The sequence below is a fragment of the Oratosquilla oratoria genome, chromosome 7 (assembly GCF_046742065.1).
Source record: "Oratosquilla oratoria isolate Oo_2021 chromosome 7, ASM4674206v1, whole genome shotgun sequence".
Classification (NCBI taxonomy): domain Eukaryota; kingdom Metazoa; phylum Arthropoda; class Malacostraca; order Stomatopoda; family Squillidae; genus Oratosquilla; species Oratosquilla oratoria.
This window is the reverse complement of record NC_134783.1, coordinates 75,047,088-75,067,436: the sequence shown is the minus strand read 5'-3', so window position 1 is coordinate 75,067,436 and position 20,349 is coordinate 75,047,088. Positions and strand designations below refer to the sequence as shown.

General features: G+C 38.5%; 1 protein-coding gene across 1 annotated transcript in view; it reads left to right on the top strand.

Moving 5' to 3' along the window:
• The window catches only part of LOC143027217 (uncharacterized), a 70,709-nt gene extending 50,602 nt beyond the window's left edge, over nucleotides 1-20,107 (top strand). The window contains exons 13-14 of the mRNA XM_076188402.1: nucleotides 4,073-4,201; nucleotides 9,885-20,107. Of these exons, the coding sequence (XP_076044517.1) occupies nucleotides 4,073-4,201; nucleotides 9,885-10,352 (597 nt within the window). The 3' untranslated portion in view covers nucleotides 10,353-20,107. The remainder of the gene's footprint in view (nucleotides 1-4,072; nucleotides 4,202-9,884) is intronic.
• The last annotated feature ends 242 nt before the right edge of the window (nucleotides 20,108-20,349 follow it).

Below are 20,349 nucleotides of genomic sequence, written 5' to 3'. Positions count from 1 at the left end.
CCTGTCTTCTGTCCTCTCTTGTCCTTCCTCCACAGACATTCCCCTCTTCCCCAAAGCCTCTCTCACCCCATCCATCCATCTAATTTTTTTATTACTTTATTATTACTTTTATTACTTTTTATTACCATTTTTCTTATTACTTTCAATTTTTTTTTCATACTCTTACCCCATTTCACATCTGCTCTCTTCTTTGCCTCCTTTATCTTATGCTTTACTTCTTTTCTCTGTACCTCTCATATGATTCCCTCATCCTATTTTGTAACCAATCTGTGAAACTCGTTTCTTTTCTACAACCTTCTCAGCTTCCTCATCCCACCACTCACTACCTTTTCTTCTATTTCCTCCCATCCTCTGTGTTCCACACACCATCTTTGCACACCTTTTGACTCCCTCCTTGAAGCATCCCCAATCCTTCTCCACTCCTAGTTCCACTCTATCCTTCACTCCCTCCCACTCCTCTCTCAGCTTCTTCTTGTACTCCTCCTTTTCTTTTTCATTTAACCACTTCCATACGGTGACGCCTACGTAGGCGGCATGAGGACCGAGTGGGTACTCAATGATGCCGACATCGGCATCTTGATTATATTTATTGTAGTCGTACCTACGTAATTTCCATTCTCTCTAAACTGGCTTCATCAATTTTCTATGGTTATCAAAATACATGGGTGAAAGAGAACAAACGATTGAGCACTGACTTTATTTTTTATAATGTGATTATTATGACGCAACATCGCACGTCAGGCAGCTAATGCTGCCAGATGTGCGATGTGCCCTGGAGTGAAGAGGTTAAGCTGTTCACTCTTTGCACCTTCCTACCTTCTGTCCTTTTCCTCTTTCTCCATCTATCCTCCATTCTCAGCTGACCTTCCACCAAAAAGTGATTTGATATTCCTTCACCCTCTCCCCTTAGAACATGTACATCCTCTTCCTATACTCCTGGTTACCACTATATAGTCCATTAATGCTCTATCAACCACCCTTCCATCCACCACCCGCTCCCATGTGTACTTATCCTTGACTTTCTTCCTAAACACTCTTTCTAGACGCATCTCCACCATCAACTCTCCACTACAATTTTTTCCTGGAACTCCACACTTCCCAACCACTCCGTCTCTTGGTTCATTTCCTACCCTAGCATTAAGGACTCCCAGTAGCACTACATTGACATTTCTCCCAAATCCCTCTATGCACTCATTAAAATCCATTCAAAAAGTCTCCCTTTCCTCTACACTCTTGTCACTACCAGACCCATATGCACTTACAAAAACCCATGTCTCCTTTCCCAGTTTCACCTTCATCCACATTAACCTTGAATAAACCTCCTTCCACTCCACAACATGCTTACCTATCTCTTCACTTACTAGTATAGCTACCCCTTCTCTCCCCCTTCCTCTCTTCACTCCTAAGAACCTCCCAACTATGCTTCCAAACTCACACTCGCCCCTCCCTTTCAACTTAGTTTCACTCAATGCCAACACATCCATCTTTCTTCTCACAAACATACTGCCTATCTCTTCCCTTTTACTCTCATCTATACCACATCCACGCACATTAAAAGACCTAAACCGTAGGGTACTGGTTGGAAAACTCCTAGACCCTCTTATACCTTTACTTTTTTTAGGAATGTCCCCTTTGGGGCTACAGGGAGAAAGATGCCTAGTCCTAATCCCCGTCCCATTTTTTATCACCTCATATGACTCAAGTGGGAAGACTTAGTGGGAGTATTCTTTTCCCCCACCACAGGGTTCGGCAAAAAAAGAAATGAATATTCAGAGAAATGGTACAGGACAGTAACAAGGGGTTGGGGACAACATAATGGAGGGACAGTCACAGTATAATAAAATATCATCATTTCTCTATGAACAGAGATTTCCCCTATCACAGACAAAATGATGTGTGGCTCTGGTCCATAGGGGTGCCCCATATAGACCCTAAAGTATCAGCTGCATGCTACTTAGCCACAATAACATGCAGCCAATACCACAAATGGGTCATTTTACAAATTTCTATAGAATTATACTCTTGATAAGAGGTTTTTGTTGGCATGGAAAATGAAATGTTTGAAAGGAATGTTTGAGGCAGGGCTGTGTAATGCCAAAATAGCTGTTTACCCTGTAGGTAGATGGAGTGATGAGAGAAATGAATGCAAGAGGTATGAGAAGGGGAGTAAGGTTGGAGGAAAATGGGCAAGAATGGATGATAAAAAAAGCCTAATAAAGTGTTGTAGACTAGGGTAGTATGGGCCACTCAAAAAGTAGAGAATTTAAATATGTTGAGGTTTTGTGATATGTTAATGAATGTAGAGGGCATGCTTGTTGTGGGAGCAGTTTAAGACAGAGGGGTACACTCACTAAACATGGGGTAACTGATATGTTGGTTAAGAGGAGAACCAGGTTCCAGTAAGCCACTTCCTATAAGTCTTAGGGGGTCATAAATCACTCCATGACCAATTCCCCAAACTCTGTACTTCACTGAACTCCCCCAGACATCAACCCAGCTGAAAGGTCTTTCTCTTCCCAAAACAAGCGAGAGAAACTATGGCATGACTGCCTTACCATAAACTCAAATTACCCCATGTGCAATCACCTTATAGAAGACACAGAACACTTCATCCTCAATTGCCCCGCTTTTACCTTCCCTAGATTACAATGCTGTATCCCTCATGAGTGACTTGTGGGCTTCTGGTGGCTGTTGCCATTTACCTGGGAGTTGTGAGTCCCAATACAAGAAAGACCTGGGATTTATTGACCATTATTATCAGAAATTGTATTTTTTTTTTCTTATTCTTTGTGAATATTCTGTGTTAGAATTATTCTTATTCTCTGTTTGAATTAGAAATGGAGTGTGAATGGTTTGAGGTAAAGGTGGGACTTCACTGGGGATATGTTATGTTGCCTTGGCTGTTCAATTTATAAATGGATGGGGTGGTGCAAGAGGTAAATGCAAGGGGAATGGGTCAGGGATTGGAGATGGTTAAAGTAAATGGAGAAAAGTGGAAGATAACCCATTTGTTGTTTGCTGACAACACTACTTTTGGTAGGATCAGGGAAGTGGTTAAGGAAGTTAGTGACAGAGTTTGGGAAGGTGTGTGAAAGAAGTTGAAGATAAATATGGGTAAAAAGTAAGGTGATGAAATGTACAAGAGGAGAATGTGACAGCAGACTGGAAGTGAGTATTAAGGCAGAGAGACTAGAGGGAGTGGATAGTTTTAGATACTTGGGTGTGATTGTGTCAGGAAAGGGAGGAGTTGAGGTGGAGGTAGAATAGAGACTAAAAGAAGTGAATGCCTTGGGGGATTAAAAAGTGTTATGAGAAATAGACATTTGTGAATGGATGATAAGAGGAGATTTTATGGAGTGATTGTGCTGACAGCACTGTATATGACAGAAACATGGAATATAAGAGAGGAGTTTGAATCTGTTTGAGATTAGGTGCCATAGAATTATGATAGTGGTTACTAGGCTGGATAAAGTGAGGAAGAAGGTGAGGAGGAGGACGGGGGTGGAAAGGGAGTTCGGAGATAGGGTTGCTGAAAGAGTATTGGGATGGTTTGGACATACAGAAAGAATGAGTGAAGAAAGATTAGTAAAAGAGGTGTGGAAGATAGAGGTAAAAGGAGTGAACATGAAGGAATGACCAAGGATGAGATGGATGGATGGGGTAAAAGGGGCATTGGGAAAGAGGGGAATGTCTGTTGAGGAAGGAAGGGAGAAGACAGAAGATAGGGGTGAATGGAGAATGGTTGTGTATGGATGATGCTGTGATGCATGGAAAGGAGGGGGTGAGGGAGTGTGTGTGAATAATAAATTGATGCAGCCCGAAGGGATTTCTCCCTGTCTTCTCTTTTTCTGCATGAGGGGATGGAATGGGAGGGAGTGGATTTTATACCTTTGTTTTTTGGCTATGTCCCTTGTAGTAAAGGGAAAAATCCTTTGGTATATATATGTATGTATTCTTTGTGAAGTAGCAATTCATGCAATTATTTGTGAGAACCATTTTTATCTTACTTTATTATTAGCAAGATGTTATGTATGTCCAAGTTAAGGTCAATTGTGTTTTCTTGATTTTTCAGAATGCTGAAATGATGACTATTGAACAAGTAGAAGTAACTTCTGCTCAGGCAGAAGAAATGAATCAATTAGAAACGAATGACCAAGGATCACAAGATCCTCTTCAAATAGAGCAGACAGTTGAACAAGTGGTAAGCTATAATACAGATACATGTGAAATTCAAATATACTATTACTGTCCACAGTTGAGAAAATGCCATATATCTTCACATAATTATCATTAAGCCATCCCTGTACTTGTAGCCAAAAATTCAAGACTTTTCATATACTTTGTGTAAAAATTAACATTCAATCTTGTATTAAATACTCACCCTTTCTCTTTAATAACCTTTTAAATATATATGGTAACATTACATTTCTTAATTGTTCTGGTAAATGAAAAATTAAAATGGTGCTTATGATAAGAGTACTTCCTCTATTTCTTTAACCAGTTCTCTCATTACATTAGTACTGCATTTTATGATAGCACACATATTTTCATAAATACTGTATGGGGTTTTGGACAATAATCAAGCGTACCTTGCAGTTTGGCTTTTGAAAGATATATTTTTCAAAGGAAATTGTTGTTAATAAAAAATCATTAAAAATAAATTATGACATAAATAACGAAAGGCCTATTCCCTCTTATAAAATAGTGGGCAATTCAAAACATTTACCCACCATAATCCTATACTATATATAAGGGATTAGGGTGTATTTACCTAGTTGTATTATACGGGAAGGGAGCTATGCTTGTAGTGACCCATCTTTGTATCTTTCAGCATCTAGTTCATTCTTGAATTCTTGTATATTTTTTGTACACACTGTTGCCTCATTCAATTTGTGTGTATTTACCTATTAAAAGAGGTATGGAAGGCAGATGTGGAGGGAGTGAACATGAGGGGACGTCCTAGGATGAGGTGGATTAATGGGTGAAGGGGGCTTTGGGGAAGAGGGGAATGTCTGTTGAGGAAGGACGGGAGAGGACAGAAGACAGGGGTGAATGGAAAATGGTTGTATATGTATGATGTTGTGATGCATGAGGTGGAATGGGCGGGGGAGAGGGGGGGTGAGGTAGTATGTGTGAGCAAAATTTGACGCAGCCCGAAGGGATTTCTCCCCGTCTTCTCCTATTATGCAATGGGGGGACGGAGAGGGGGGTCGCCGATTTAATGAAGCGGCCTTGCTGTGGATGTGCTGTGTCTTGCTACACTGCTTCTGACCCAGGGCAGTGGACAATGTGCAGGGATGACCCGTCATCCAGGAGGTGCTAAGATAAGAGGGGCGTGGAGTGTATTCAGGGATGGAATGGGTGGGAATGATTTTATGCCTTTTCCTTTTTGGCTACCTCCCTTGAAAGGGGAAAAAGCCTTGGTATATATGTATGTATGTATTTTATGGGAAGGGGAGCTATGTTTGTGGTGTCCTGTCTCCAAATCTCATTTTATCTAGACTGTTTTTAAATTCGTGTATCATTTTTGCACACACCACATTCTTATCTAACCTGTGCCAAACGTCTATTATCCTGTGGGGGAAAGCTGTTCTCTTTCAGGTCTCTTCTATACTTGTCTTTCTTGATTTTCTTTCCATGTTCTCTTGTATCTCTACTATCTCATTTTATTAGATCCTCTCTATCAATAATTTCTATGCCTTTCATGATTCTTTAAATAGTTATCAAGTCTCCTCTATCGTTTCTTTGCTCTAATGTCTGTAGCTCAAGTTTTCCCAGCCTCTCCTCATATGATAGTTCTGAGAGTGTTGGTGCCAATTTCATAATTGCTCTTTGTATTCTTTCAAGTTTTGTTATACATTTTTTTGTACTTGGTGACCACGTCGTTGCTGCATACTCCAATTTTGGTCTTATCAAAGTGACTAGTATTTTCTTCACCATTTCTTCGTCCAGGTACCAGTATGTAAATGCCGCTTTGATTGATCTTATTAAGTTATAAGTTTCTCCAAAAATTTTGTCTATATGTTTCTCAGCAGTAATGTGCACAGACATTGCAAGGGGCAGGTGCTTTGGGCTGGAAATTGGGCACTTCACTCTTTTGTATTATTCGTATTTGGCAACTATTCAGTAGGGTGCAACACCATTTTCCACATTGTAATTTCTGAATGGTAAGAAAATGAGAAAAGCCTGTGGAAATAATTTTTCATTCATTTTTTATATATTTTTGTGAAGGGTATTTTTGGGGCACAGGGCAAAGGGGCAGGTGCTCGGGCACCCCCAGCACCCTCTGCACGGGCCTGTTTCTCAGGGGACATATTATTCATAATAATGACTCCCAGGTCCTTCTCTTTTTCCACTTTTTTTAAATTTCTTCCTCTCCCAATGTATATGATCCCACTATTCTTTTTTTGCTTCTTCCAAATTCCATTATACTACACTTCCTAATGTTGAATTCCATCTCCCACTTCCTACTTCATTCCCATACTTTATTGAGATCACTTTGCAGCGATTCACAATCTTCTTTGGTGTTCACTTTTTTCAACATTTTTGCATTGTCTACGAAGAAGCTCATATAACTTTCAATTCCTTCATCCATATCATTAATATGTATAGCAAACATTATTGGGGCCAGTACTGTTCCTTGTGGAGCTCCACTAATCACCTCATCCCAATTGGAATGTTTGTCTCTTATCACCACTCTCATTTTCCTTTCATGCAAGAAGTCTTCCATCCACTTAAGAAGGTTGCCCTGTATTCATCCTGCAGTTTCTAATTTCTTTAGCAATTTCTTATGTGGCACCATATCAAAAGCTTTTTTCAGGTCTAGAAATGCACAATCAACCCATCCATCTCTTTCCTGTATTATATCTATTAGTCTTTAATAGAAACACATCAAGTTTGTGACACTTGATCTTTTTTGTCTAAATCCAAACTGCCTCGGATTTAGTAAATTTTGTTTTTTGTTTTTTCTAAATGTTTTACCCATCTAAATTTGATCATTCTTTCACAGATTTTTGCTACTGTACTTGTAAGAGAGACCGGTCTATAGTTTGTAGGATCTTTATTTCCCCCTTTATATACTGGTACTATATTTGCTCTTTTCCAATCTTCTTGAACTTTTCCTTCGTTCAATGAACTGCTTATTAGACTATGTATTTTGTCTTTTAGTTCGTTTCTCCATTTTCTCAAAATCCAGTTTGCTATTTCATCTGGACCATGCGATTTTCTGACATCGATATTACTCAAGTGATTCATTATTTCATTCTTTGTTACTTCCATTTCTGTCATAGGGGGGACTTTCCCCTCCCACTCAACATCTCTAAGTTGTATGTTCTCCCTCATAAACACTGATTTAAAATACTTGTTCATAATTTCTGCCATTTCTATTTCCTCTGTGTATTCTATTCCTCCTTGTCATAGTTTCACTAATTCTTGTTTGTTTTTCTGTTTGTTGTATAGAAATCTATAAGATAATTTTGGTTGATGTTTACATTTTTCTATGACATCCTTTTCATATTTTCTCTTTTCTTCTCTGCACACTTGTACATATTAATTTTTTTATAACAAGTATATATTTCCAATTTTTTGTTTTTTTTGTCTTTCCTCCATTTTATCCAAGCTTTATCCCTTTTATCTTTTAACTCTCTACATCTTTTGTTGTACCAACATTTTACATATCCTTTTTCTTGTTTTTGTCTTGGAACATACTTTTTCACTCCTTCCTTATAAATTTTTGTCAAGATTTTCCATTTCTCTTCTACTGTTGTTTCCTCTTTGTATATCCTTTCCAAGTCTGCTTTTTTTTTTTTTTTAATTTCTCTTATTTAATCAAAATTTGTTTTCCATACATCATTCTTCCCTTTCTATATTATTCATTTTTTCTTATGTATTTTTCTTCATTTAGCTCCAGTTCTAATAGTATATGGTCACTTTTACTTATTGGTGTTTTATATTCAATCTTGTCCACTATTTCAGGTTCTGATGGGATTATTAGGTCTAGTCTCGATGTCTCTTCCTCATTTCTATTCCTAGTATTCTCTTGTATCCATTGTGTCATTGTACGTTCTATAATCATATCAAGTAGTACATTTTCCCGTAGGTCATCTCCACCCTTCATTGTCATTTCTTCCCAGCAGATTTCTTTACAATTAAAGTCACCCATTATAATTATTTTTCATCCATCTTCCATTATCTTATTTAATGTTATCCTTGTGTCTTCTAACATATTTTTGTATTCTCTCTCTTCCCACAAAGCAGTTTTAGGAGGCATATAATTTACCACAAACTTCCTGCTCTTCTTGTCCCTGTCCTCTATTTCCATCATAATAATTTCCACTCTATTCTTTCCATATGTTACAACATTCCTCACATTTATATCCTTAGTCAGGAACATAACTCCACCTTGTTTTACTTCTCTATTTCTAATCCAATGATTATATACATCATGTCCTACACTGGGTGGTAATGGACCTTTCAATTTTGTCTCCACAATTCCCATTATGTCAGGTTCCTTTTCCATCAGGTAATCATTCAGTTCATTCAAGCCTGTTATTAATCCATCTATATTTGTGAAGGACACTTAATTTTCTGTTACCACCATCCTGTTTTCTGTTTTCCTTCTGTTTTTCTCTCCTATGAACCATTTCCTCACTTTCATATCCACTACTCTTCAATAGAATATATCTTTGTCTGATTCTGTTCTATTCTTGTTTTTTCCATAGCTTTGATTCTTTTTGTTTTCTCTTCCTCTCTTTCCTCTTTATTCATCTCTCTTTTTATCCATACCTGTTTGTACTGATCACTTTCTGCTAGTTATCCTGTTTTTGATAAGACATTCTCTGCTGTCGTTTGTGACCTGAATTTAACCTTAATTGTTATGGTCTTGTCTATGCTGTATTTCCCCTGTCTTTATATTTCTTCAATTTCTTTCCCTATTTCCTGTTTACCTTCTTGAAATATTTTTAGTACCTTGTTCACTCTTTCTCTTACTCTTGTAATCCTATTTGGATTATGTTTCTCTTCCATTCCTAACATAATTATACATTTCTTTTTATCTGCTAAGTCTCTTACTATATTCTCCTCTCTCATCACTGTAATAACTGTGTCCTTAGTGTGTTCCTTCATCTGTTGTTTCACTATATCTTTAATTCAATGTTGCTATTTTCCTGAACCTCTTTCCAACCACTTACCTCTTTTTCGATGGACTCTTTATTCTCTGTATTATTATTCTTTAATTCCTCATTCTCATCCTTTACTTCCTTAAACTGTCTTTTTAATTCTTCTATTTCTTTATTTTGGTTTTGGTTCTTCTTTAGTTCTTCCAATTTATCAACTCTTTGTGTAATCAGTGCAAGTTGACTGAATCTAACCTCCCACCTTTTGTTCATGTTTGCTAGTTTCTCCTCTAGACTTGCTAATTGGGGGAGGTTGTCATCTCCACCCTCATTAAATCCATGGAAATAATTATCTTCATCTTTTTTTATTGCGCTGCTCTTATCTATAATTTTACATTTTTACTTATCTCTGACTTCACTTCTATTGTCTGCGCAACTTTTGTTGACATTCCTTCTGACATCCTGGGCCCGTTCGTCCCCTTCCTCATTTCCTTCCATTTTCCTCAGTAATCCCTCCCCTTCTTTTTCTTCACCTTCCCACTACACCACGAACTTTCCCCTTCCCTACTAATACAACACAGGTACTCATTGTTGAGATCCACAAAAATTTAATTTTTTTCTGGAGTTCCAATCTTCGCTGTCACTTCGACTGTTGTGTGTGTTTGTGTATGTATATATAATTTTTTCTTTTTCTTTTTATAGTTAATTTATTTACATGTTTTTGCTGTTGAGTTTTTTCATTAGAAATTGATCGTTTTTTATACTTTTCAGGTTGAAACAACTCCAGAAGGTGAAACTTCAAGTAATGTTGATGTGTACAACTATGTAATTACTATCAATGGAATACCTACAGTTTTCCCAAACCCAGTTAGACTCCCAAATGGAACCATCACAACAGAGACTGGAGAAGAATTGGGAACAGTTCAGGTGATATCTGGAGCTTTAACAACAACCCAAAACCCCCTATCAGATCACCAAAAGGTAGTTACAGTTCAAACACAGCCACCCCACTCCTTATTTGAAGGATCATCAGGAGTAACTAATATGCACATTGGACCTAGTTCTGGGTTTGTACAAGGAACTCTGAATGAAACACAACAGGAGCCACACCAGCAGCAGCAACAGCACACACCTCATGTAGAGTATCAGCATCAAACTGAGCAAGCATCAGAAACCAAGCAAGAACCAGAAGGACAGAATGTAGTCTCTTCAAAATCACTATCCTCCACAGCATTGTGATAATCATCCCATTTAATATTATTGTTATTCTTATTGTTATTATTATTATCATTATTATTTCTATTATTAGTATTATTTTTATATAATCAGTATCATACAAGTATAAAGAAATGAAGCTATTAAGGTGATTGATGTACAGGTTATGAAGATTTTATTTTTTCTTCTTTTTTCTTCTTTTTTTCATCCAGTCAGTGATAACCCACAATGTAAGGTGATTAGATGTAGGTGAGGAGCAAGATTTTATCAAATAATTTAACCTGCAATACTGACTGTATAGCCCATGTGCAACCCTCTCTTGGAACAGTTTCTTGCCATACTATAGTCTTTACATTCTTCTCCAACTCTCTTTTTCACTTGTGTACATCATGAATGTTTTTGGTTTCATGTCTCCCATGCACCCTCTTTTTCCTTAGTTTACACTTTGCTGACACACTTCTAAGAATATCTACTTTGTCCATTCTCATAACATGACCCAACCACCTCAGGTTGGCACATTCTATTCATTCTCTTTATTCATCTATACCCAGACCCTTCACAAATCCTATTATTTCTTACTTTTTCATATTTCATAACTACAAAGACCTCAGATATCACATTTCCACGCCTTCTCTTCTGCATTCATCACCCAGGTCTCACTCTCACACATGTGTTGTTTCATATATTCTCTTCATTTCTTCTGACATCCTGTTATTACTCCAGACTGCCCTCCATAAATCTACATATTATTGTGGCAAAGTAGCATGCAGTTGATACTTTAGGGTCTATATGGGGCGCCCCTACGGACCAGAGCCACACATCATTTTGTCTGATAGAGTAAAACTCTGTTCATAGAGAAATTATGACACTTTTATACTATGACTATCCCTACGTTATGCTGTCCCCCAACCCCTTGTTACTGCCCTGTACCATTTCTCTGAATATTCATTTCCTTTTTTTTTCGCAGACCCTGTGGTGGGGGAAGAGAATGCTACCACCAAGTATTTCCACTTGAGTCGTAAAAGGTGACAAAAAATGGGACGGGGGATGGGATTAGGAGTCCTACTACCTGTAGCCCCAAAAGGGGACATTCCTAAAAAAAGAAGTAAAGGCATAAGAGGAATGGGGATGGCTCAAGGAGGGAGTCATAAGGTGTGCAAAGATGGTGTGTGGAACAAGGAGGGTGGGAGGAAATAGAAGGGTAGTGAGTGGTGGGATGAGGAAGCAAAGAAAGGTGTAGAAGAGAAGAAGCAGGCATTCATAGATTGGCTACAAATTAGGACGAGGGAATCGTATGAGAGGTACAAAGTAAAGAGAAGGGAAGTTAAGCATAAGATAAAGGAAGCAAAGAGGAGAGCAGATGTGAAATGGGGTAAGAGTATGACAGAAAATATTGAAAGTAATAAAAAGATGTTTTGGAAGGAAATTAAAAGAGAAAGAGGAGGTGAATCAAGTAGAGAAGAAAAGGTAAAAGGTGCAGATGGAGAGATGATAATGGAAGAGAAGGCAGTGAGAGGAAGGTGGGCAGAGTATTTTAGGGAGTTGCTAAATGTGAAGGAGGATAGGGAGGGAAAGGTAGTTGCAGTGGGAAGCGCAAAGAAAATGGTAATGAGTGAGGAAAATGGAGGAGAAATAGGGAAGGATGAAATGAAAGCAGCTGTGAAGATGATGAGGGCAGGTAAGGCACCTGGTCTGGATGGATGCCGTGCAGAATGTCTGAAGAAAGGAGTTACAGTTATGGTGGACTGGCTGGTGAGGTTATTTAATGTTTGTTTAAGATAGGGTAGAGTACCGGAGGACTGCCTGTATAGATCCGCTTTACAGTGGAAAGGTGGACAAGTGCGAGTGTAGTAGTTACAGAGGGATCAGCTTGTTGAGTGTAATTGGGAAGGCTTATGGGTGGGTCTTGATTGAGAGGATTAGGAGAGGAACAGAGGGAGTAATTGGTGAGGAACAGTGTGGGTTTAGGACAGGTAGGGGTTGTGTAGATCAGATTTTTGTGGTAAGACAGATATGTGAGAAAGCTATAGGAAAAGGTAAGGATGTTTTTTGGGCTTTTATGGATCTGGAAAAGGCTTACAACAGGGTAGACAGGAAAGCACTGTGGGAGGTACTGCAGATATATGGGATAGGAGGAAAGCTGTTAAGAGCAGTCAAGAGTTTTTATGAGTGTGTTAGGATTAGAAATGGAGAGAGTGAATGGTTTAAGGTAAAGGTGGGACTTTGTCAGGGATGTGTTATGTCACCCTGGCTGTTCAATCTTTACATGGATGGGGTGGTGCGAGAGGTGAATGCAAGGGTAGTGGGTCAGGGATTGGAGATGATTAAAGAAAATGGAGAAAAGTGGGAGGTGAACCAGTTGTTGTTTGCTGACGACACTGCGCTTGTAGCAGGATCAGAGGAAGGATTGAGGAAGTTAGTGACAGAGTTTGAGAAGGTGTGTGAAAGAAGGAAGCTGAAGATAAATGTGGGCAAAAGTAAGGTGATGAGATGTACAAGGGGAGAGAGTGACAGCAGGCTGGAAGTGAGCATTAAGGGTGAAAGACTGGAGGAAGTGGATAGTTTTAGATACTTGGGTGCAAATGTGGCAGGAAAGGGGGGAGTGGGGGTGGAGGTAGAATGTAGATTGAGAGAAGCGAGTAAATGCCTTGGTGGACTGAAAAGTGTAATGAGAAATAGACATCTGGGAATGGAGGCTAAGAGGAGGTTATATGAAGGAGTGATTGTGCCAACAGCAATGTACAGGGCAGAAACATGGAACATGAGAGAGGAAGAGAGGAGTTTGAATGTGTTTGAGATGAAGTGTCTGAGAAGTATGATAGGGGTTACTAGGCTGGATAGGAGAAATGAGGAGGTGATGAGAACAGGGGTGGAAAGAGAGCTGGGAGATAGGGTTGATGAAAGAGTATTGGGATGGTTTGGACACATGGAAAGAATGAGTGAAGAAAATATTAGTAAAAGAAGTGTGGAAGGTAGAGGTGGAAGGAGTGAATATGAGGGGGCATCCTAGGATGAGATGGATGGATGGGGAAAAAGGGGTATTACAAAGGAAAGGAATGTCTGTGGAGGAAGGACAGGAGAGGACAGAATATAGGGGTGAATGGAGAGGGGTTGTGTATAGATGATGCGGTGATGCATGATGGGGTGGGTGGGGGATGGGGGGTGAGGAAGTATGTAAGTAAAAAAAATTGACGCAGCCCGAAGGGATTTCTCCCTGTCTCTCCTTTTCTGCATGGGGGGATGGAGAGGAGGCCTTGCTCTGGATGTGCTGTGTCTTGCGACACTGCTTCTGAACCAGGGCAGTGGACAGGATGCAGGGATGACCCGTCATCCAGGAGATGCCAAGATAAGAGGGAGGGTGGAGGGGAGTGGAATATATAGGAAATGGAATGGGTGGGAGTGGTTTCTATGCCTTTTTCTTTTTGGCTACCCCCTGTGTAGGGGGAAAAAGCCTTTGGTATAATTATGTATGTATAATTAACAAAATTGATTTGCTGCGAGGTAAAGCATGCGTAGAGAATTTTTATATTATAGCTGTTACTGAATCCTGGATCAACATGGCTGATAAACATTTCCTCCCGAAAATTGAAATAGAAGGATATAAGTTTTTTCACAAGGATAGGGTTGGCAGGAGTGGGGGAGGTGTAGCACTTTTTTTAAAAATACAATAAACTGTATGGAACAGAAACATGGAACATAAGAGAGGAAGAGAGAAGGAGCTTGAATATGTTGAGATGAGGTGTCTGAGAAGTATGATGGGGGTTACTAGGCTAGATAGAGTGAGAAATGAGGAGGTGAGGAGGAGAACAGGGGTGGAAAGGGAGTTGGGAGATAGGGTTGATGAAAGAGTATTAGGATGGTTTGGACACATGGAAAGAATGAGTGAAGAAAGACTAGTAAAGGAGGTATGGAAGGCAGATGTGGAGGGAGTGAACATGAAGGGACGTCCTAGGATGAGATGGATGGATGGGGTGAAGGGGGCTTTGGGGAAGAGGGGAATGTCTGTTGAGGAAAGACGGGAGAGGACAGAAGACAGGGGTGAATGGAGAATGGTTGTATATGGAAGATGTTGTGATGCATGAGGTGGAATGGACGGGGGGATGAGGGGTGAGGTAGTGTGTGTGAGCAAAATTTTGACGCAGCCCGAAGGGATTTCTCCCCGTCCTCTCCTTTATATGGGGGGACGGAGAGGGGGGGTCACCGATTTAATGAAGCGGCCTTGCTGTGGATGTGCTGAGTCTTGTGACACTGGTTCTGACCCAGGGCAGTGGACAGGGTGCAGGGATGACCCGTCATCTAGGAGGTGCTAAGATGGGAGGGAGGGTGGAGGGGTGTGGAGTGTTTTCAGGGATGGAATGGGTGGAAATGATTTTATGCCTTTTCCTTTTTGGCTACCTCCCTAGTAAGGGGGAAAAAGCCTTGGTATATGTATGTATGTATATATGTATCAACAATCCAATTATGGAAGAGGATTGTACAGAATCTATTTGGGTAGAGATTATGGCAAGAATAAGAAAGTTATTATTGGTGTCTTGTATAGACCTCCTAACCTCAGCATTGAGCAGACTGATCCCCTGATTCATGAAATTCGCAGCGCGTCCCAGTACAAAAACGTTATGATCATAGATTTTAATTATAGAAACACTGACTGGGAAACTTTAATAGGAGATCAGGAAACAAAATTCCTAGATGTGGTGCAGGATAATTTCCTAAAACAAGTGATTACCGATCCTATGAGTGGAGGAAATACTCTGGACTTACTTTTAACTAATAATGAGCACCTAATGAGTAACGTAAAAGTGGGAGATAGTCTAGGCTCTAGCGATCATCAAGAAATAAGATTTAATATTATTTGGGAAGAATTAAAAAGTACAAATAACATGCAAGTACCAGACTTCAGAAGAGAAAACTTTGACAATATAAAAACCTATTTCAAATTGAATATGAAATGTTATACATACGTTTCAGACATTGTCGACGCAGTCAGGTCTCGGTACATGACCAGGGGTCAGGTCATGGAGGGTAATATGTATACCTTGGGTCAGGTCACTTGGGGGCAGGGGCTCAACAGACAGGTCAGTGATTTGGATGAAATGTATAGCAATCTAACTGATCTAATTATTAATGCACAAAATACATTTATCCCCCTGAAGTCAGTACAGAAAAATAGTAATACTGTACTTCCAAATGAATGACGGACAGATTAACCTCTTCACTCCGGGGCACATCATTATAATCGCATTATAAAAAATAAAGTCAGTGCTCGGTCGTCGTTCTCTTTCACCCGTGTATTTTGATAACCATAGAAAATTGATGAAGCCAGTTTAGAGAGAATGGAGATTACGTAGGTACGACTACAATAAATATAATCAAGATGCTGACGTCGGCATCATCGAGTACCCACTTGCTCCTCATGCCGCCTACGTAGGCATCACCATATGGAAGTGGTTAAGACATGAGATTGGAATGAAAAGAGGGCTTTACGTAAAAATAAAAAACGGGGAAACACATCCAATTTTCAGAGGGGATGAAGAAAGTAGTCTATCTAATATCAGCATTAGTAAAGAAGTAGTCAAGCAGACTGAAAGACTTAAAGCTACAAAATCCCTGGGTCCAGATGAAATTTTTCCGAGAATGCTTGAGTGTAAATTTGAAATCTGTGACCACTTAACTGAAATATTTAATAAATCGGTAGACACTGGTTTTGTGTCTCTTGCTTGGAGGCAGGCAAATGCTGTCCCTGTTTTTAAGAAGGGAGATAGATCATCTATATGCAACTACAGGCCAATCAGTTTGACATTGGTTATAGGAAAAATGCTTGAATCAGTAATAGTAAATAGACTCAGAGAGCACATCGAAAGACATAATGTAATTCGTGATACACAGCATGGTTTCTCCAAGGGTAAGTCATATGTGACTAATCTTCTATCCTTTTACACCAAAGTATTTAATGCGTCAGATAACAATGATAATATGATGTTATTTACCTTGACTTTAGCAAAGCGTTCGACAAGGTGCCACACCAGAGACTACTAAATAGAATCAAAGCCCATGGCATAGGAGGAAAAGTGTTAGAATGGATTAGAGCTTGGATTAGTAACAGAAAACAGCGGGTCACCATAAATGGAGTAAAATCTAGGTGGGGCAATGTTAATAGTAGGGTCCCCCAGGGCTCGGTTTTGGGTCCCTTGTTGTTCAATATGTACATAAAGGACTTAGACGATGGGATAAATAGTGCTGTTAGTAAGTTTGTGGACAACACTAAAATAGGACGCCTAATTAGGTCAGGACACAACGCAGAGATTCTGCAGGGCAGAATGATCTTAACAAATTGTTTACATGGTGAAATGGCAAATGAACTTCAATATCTCTAAGTGTAGCTTGTTAAACATAGGGCTACACAACCCTGAAAGTAGATACAGCTTAGATAACATGCTTTTAGAGAAAACTGAGTGCGAGAGAGACTTGGGAGTGCATTAGCACCAGGAATAAAGCTAACAGAGCATTAGGTTTCATTGCTAGGACGGTAACGAATAGAAGTGCAGAGGTAATTATCAAACTCTAGCGATAGACCCATCCTTGACTATGTGGTACAGTTGTGGTCTCCATACTACAGAATGGACATCAATTCACTAGAATCAGTACTGAGAAGAATGACCAAAATGATATATGGACTCGGAAATTTGCCTTATGAAGAGGCTTAGGCACCTTAACTTACATTCTCTGGAAAGACACAGAGTGTAGGGTGATCTAATAGAGGTGTTGAAGTGGATCAGAGGCTTTAACAAGGGTGATACAAACAAGGTCATCATATTAAAACAACAGGGCAGGACTTGCAGTAATAGTTTTAAACTGGATAAATTTAGATTTAAGAAGGAAATAGGCAAGAATTGGTTTAGTTATAGGGTGGTCGACGAATGGAATAGACTTAGTAATCATGTAGTAAGCACTGAAACTATTTGTTGTTTTGAGGAACGATTAGACAACTTTATGGATGGGGATGACAGGTGGTGATGGATATGGAGCTGCCTAGTGTAGGCCTTATGGTCTCTTGCAGTCTCCTTCATTCTTATGTTCTTATGTTCTAATGAGAAAAATACATGGGAAAAAATTAACAATATAGAAAGGGAAGATTGATGTATGGAAAAACAAATTTTGATCAAATAAGAGAAAATTTTCAAAAAGCAGATTGGGAAAGGAGCAAACAACAGTAGAAGAGTAATGTAAAATTTTGACAAAAATTTATAAGGAAGGAGTGGAAAAGTATGTTCTAAGACAAAAACAAGAAAAAGGATATGTAAAATGTTGATACAACAAAAGATGTAGGGAGTTAAAAGACAAAAGGGATAAAACTTGGATAAAATGGGAGAAAGACAAAAAACCTAAAAAATGGAAAATATATACTAGTTATAGAAATCAGTATGTACAAATGCGCAGAGAAGAAAAGAGAAAATACGAAAAGGATGTCATAGAAATGTAAAAGATCAAATGTAAATGACAAATTGAAAAACAAACAAGAATTAGTGAAACTACTACAAGGAGGAGTTGAATACAAAGAGGAAATAGAAATGGCAGAAATTATGAACAAGCATTTTCAATCAGTGTTTATGAGGGAGATCATACAACTTAGAGATGTCAAGTGGGAGGAGAATGTCCCCCCTATGAAAGAGATAGAAGTAACAAGGAAAGAAATAATGAATCACTTGAGTAATCTTGATGTTGGAAAATTGCATGGTCCGGATGAAATGGCAAACTGGATTTTGAGAGAATGCAGGAATGAACTAACAGACAAAATACATAGTCTAATAAGCAGTTCATTGAAGGAAGGAAAAGTTCCAGAAGATTGAAAAAGAGCAAATATAGTACCAATATATAAAGGGGGAAACAAGGGAGACCCTACTAACTATAGACCAGTCTCTCTTACAAGTACAGTAGCTAAAATTTGTGAAAGATTGATCAAAATTAGATGGGTAAGGCATTTGAAAAAAGAAAATAATAATAATAATGTACTAAATCCAAGGCAATTTGGATTTAGACAAGGAAGATCATGTGTCACAAACTTGATATGTTTCAATTCAAGTTATAATACAAGAATAAGATGAATGGGCTGATTGTGCATTTCTAGACCTGAAAAAAAGTTTTTGATAAGGTGCCACATAAGAAATCGCTAAAGAAATTAGAAACTGGAGGAGGAATACAGGGCAAACTACTGAAAAGGATGGAAGACTTCTTGCAAATAAGAAAAATGAGAGTGGTGATAAGAGACAAACATTCTAATTGGGATGAAGCGATTAGTGGAGTTCCACAAGGAACAGTACTGGCCCCAATAATGTTTGCTATATATATATTAATGATGTGGATAAAGGAATTGAAAATTATATGAGCTTCTTTGTGGACGATGCAAAACTGCTGAAAAAAAAAATTAACACTGTAGAAGATTGTGAGTTGCTGCAGAGTGATCTCAATAAAGTATGGGAATGGAGTAGGAAGTGGGAGATGGAATCCAACATTAAGAAGTGTAATATAATGGAATTTGGAAGAAGCAAAAATAGAATAGTGGGATCATATAAATTGGGAGAGGAAGAAATTAAAAAAGTGGAAAATGAGAAGGGCCTGGAAGTCATTATTATGAATGGTACGTCCCCTGAGAAACATATAAAAAAAATTTGGAGAAACTTATAATTTAATAAGAAAAATCAAAGTGGCATTTACATACCTGGACAAAGAAATGGTGAAGAAAATACTAGTCACTTTTATAAGACCAGGATTGGAGTATGCAGCAGTGACGTGGTCACCAAGTACAAAAAAAAATGTAAAATAAAACTTGAGAGAATATAAAGAGCAATTACAAATTTGTAATTGGCACCAACGCTCTCAGAACTATCATATGAAGAGAGATTGGCAAAACTTGAGCCACAAACAGAGCAAATAAGAGAGAGGGGAGACTTGATAATTATTTATAGAATCATGAAAGGCATAGAAATTATTGATAGAGAGGATCTAATAAATGGGATAGTAGAGATACAAGAGAACATGGAAAGAAAATAAAAAAAGACAACTATAGAAGAGACCTGAAAAAGAACAGCTTTCCCCACAGGAAAATAGATGTTTGGAACAAGTTAGATGAAAATTTGGTGTGCAAAAGTGAGACACAAATTTAAAAACAGTCTAGATAAAACGAGATATGAAGACGGAACACCATGAGCATAGCTCCCCTTCCTGTAAAATACAACCAGGTAAATACAACTAGTTAAATACACTTTTTCACTAGGATCAAGGAAACACCTATGTTTGTACTTACGGAGAAGTGGTTTTCAAGTGACTGCTATGGTGTAAAAGTATCCAGATTGATAAAGTATATTAACATATAAAATGGAGGAAGGAAAAGGAGGAAAAAGGAATAATCAACCAGCAAAGAGAGAATTGGACATGAGCAGAGTCGAATTGCCACTAGGAGTGATACTAAAGAGGACTTGTTTAAACGACACCCCAAAATCAACTCAAAGGTGTGAAAACAATGTTCTTTCAGGGTTTCAAAGAGAAAGAGGAATATTAGGTAAAGGTTTAGATGTAGAGGTAGAAACTAGGTATAGCTGTGTACTAAGAAATCGAGACATTAACAATATGATGGAGGAACTAATAGATTTAAGAATAGATTATAGAGCAATGCACCGAGAAATAACCCATCTATGAAAAGCTAATGAAGAAGTAAACAGAGAGCTTAATGACCTAAAAAGTGAACTAAGTATGATCACAAGTGGTAACAAAAGAATGAAAAATGAAGAGAGGAACAAAAATGAAGAACTGAAGAGGTCAAAGAACAAATACAGTGACTGAAAAAATGGGAGAATCAATTAAAGAGATGAATCTCCTAGAAATAAAAAATCAGTGGAAACTAGGAAAAGAAAATCAGAAAATAACATTTAAAGAAATAGTACAAGAACAGGTAGAGGAAAATGTTAAGGAAACGGTAAAGTAATTAAAGAAAAGGAAAACTGGGTAAGAGACAGGGATAAAAAGA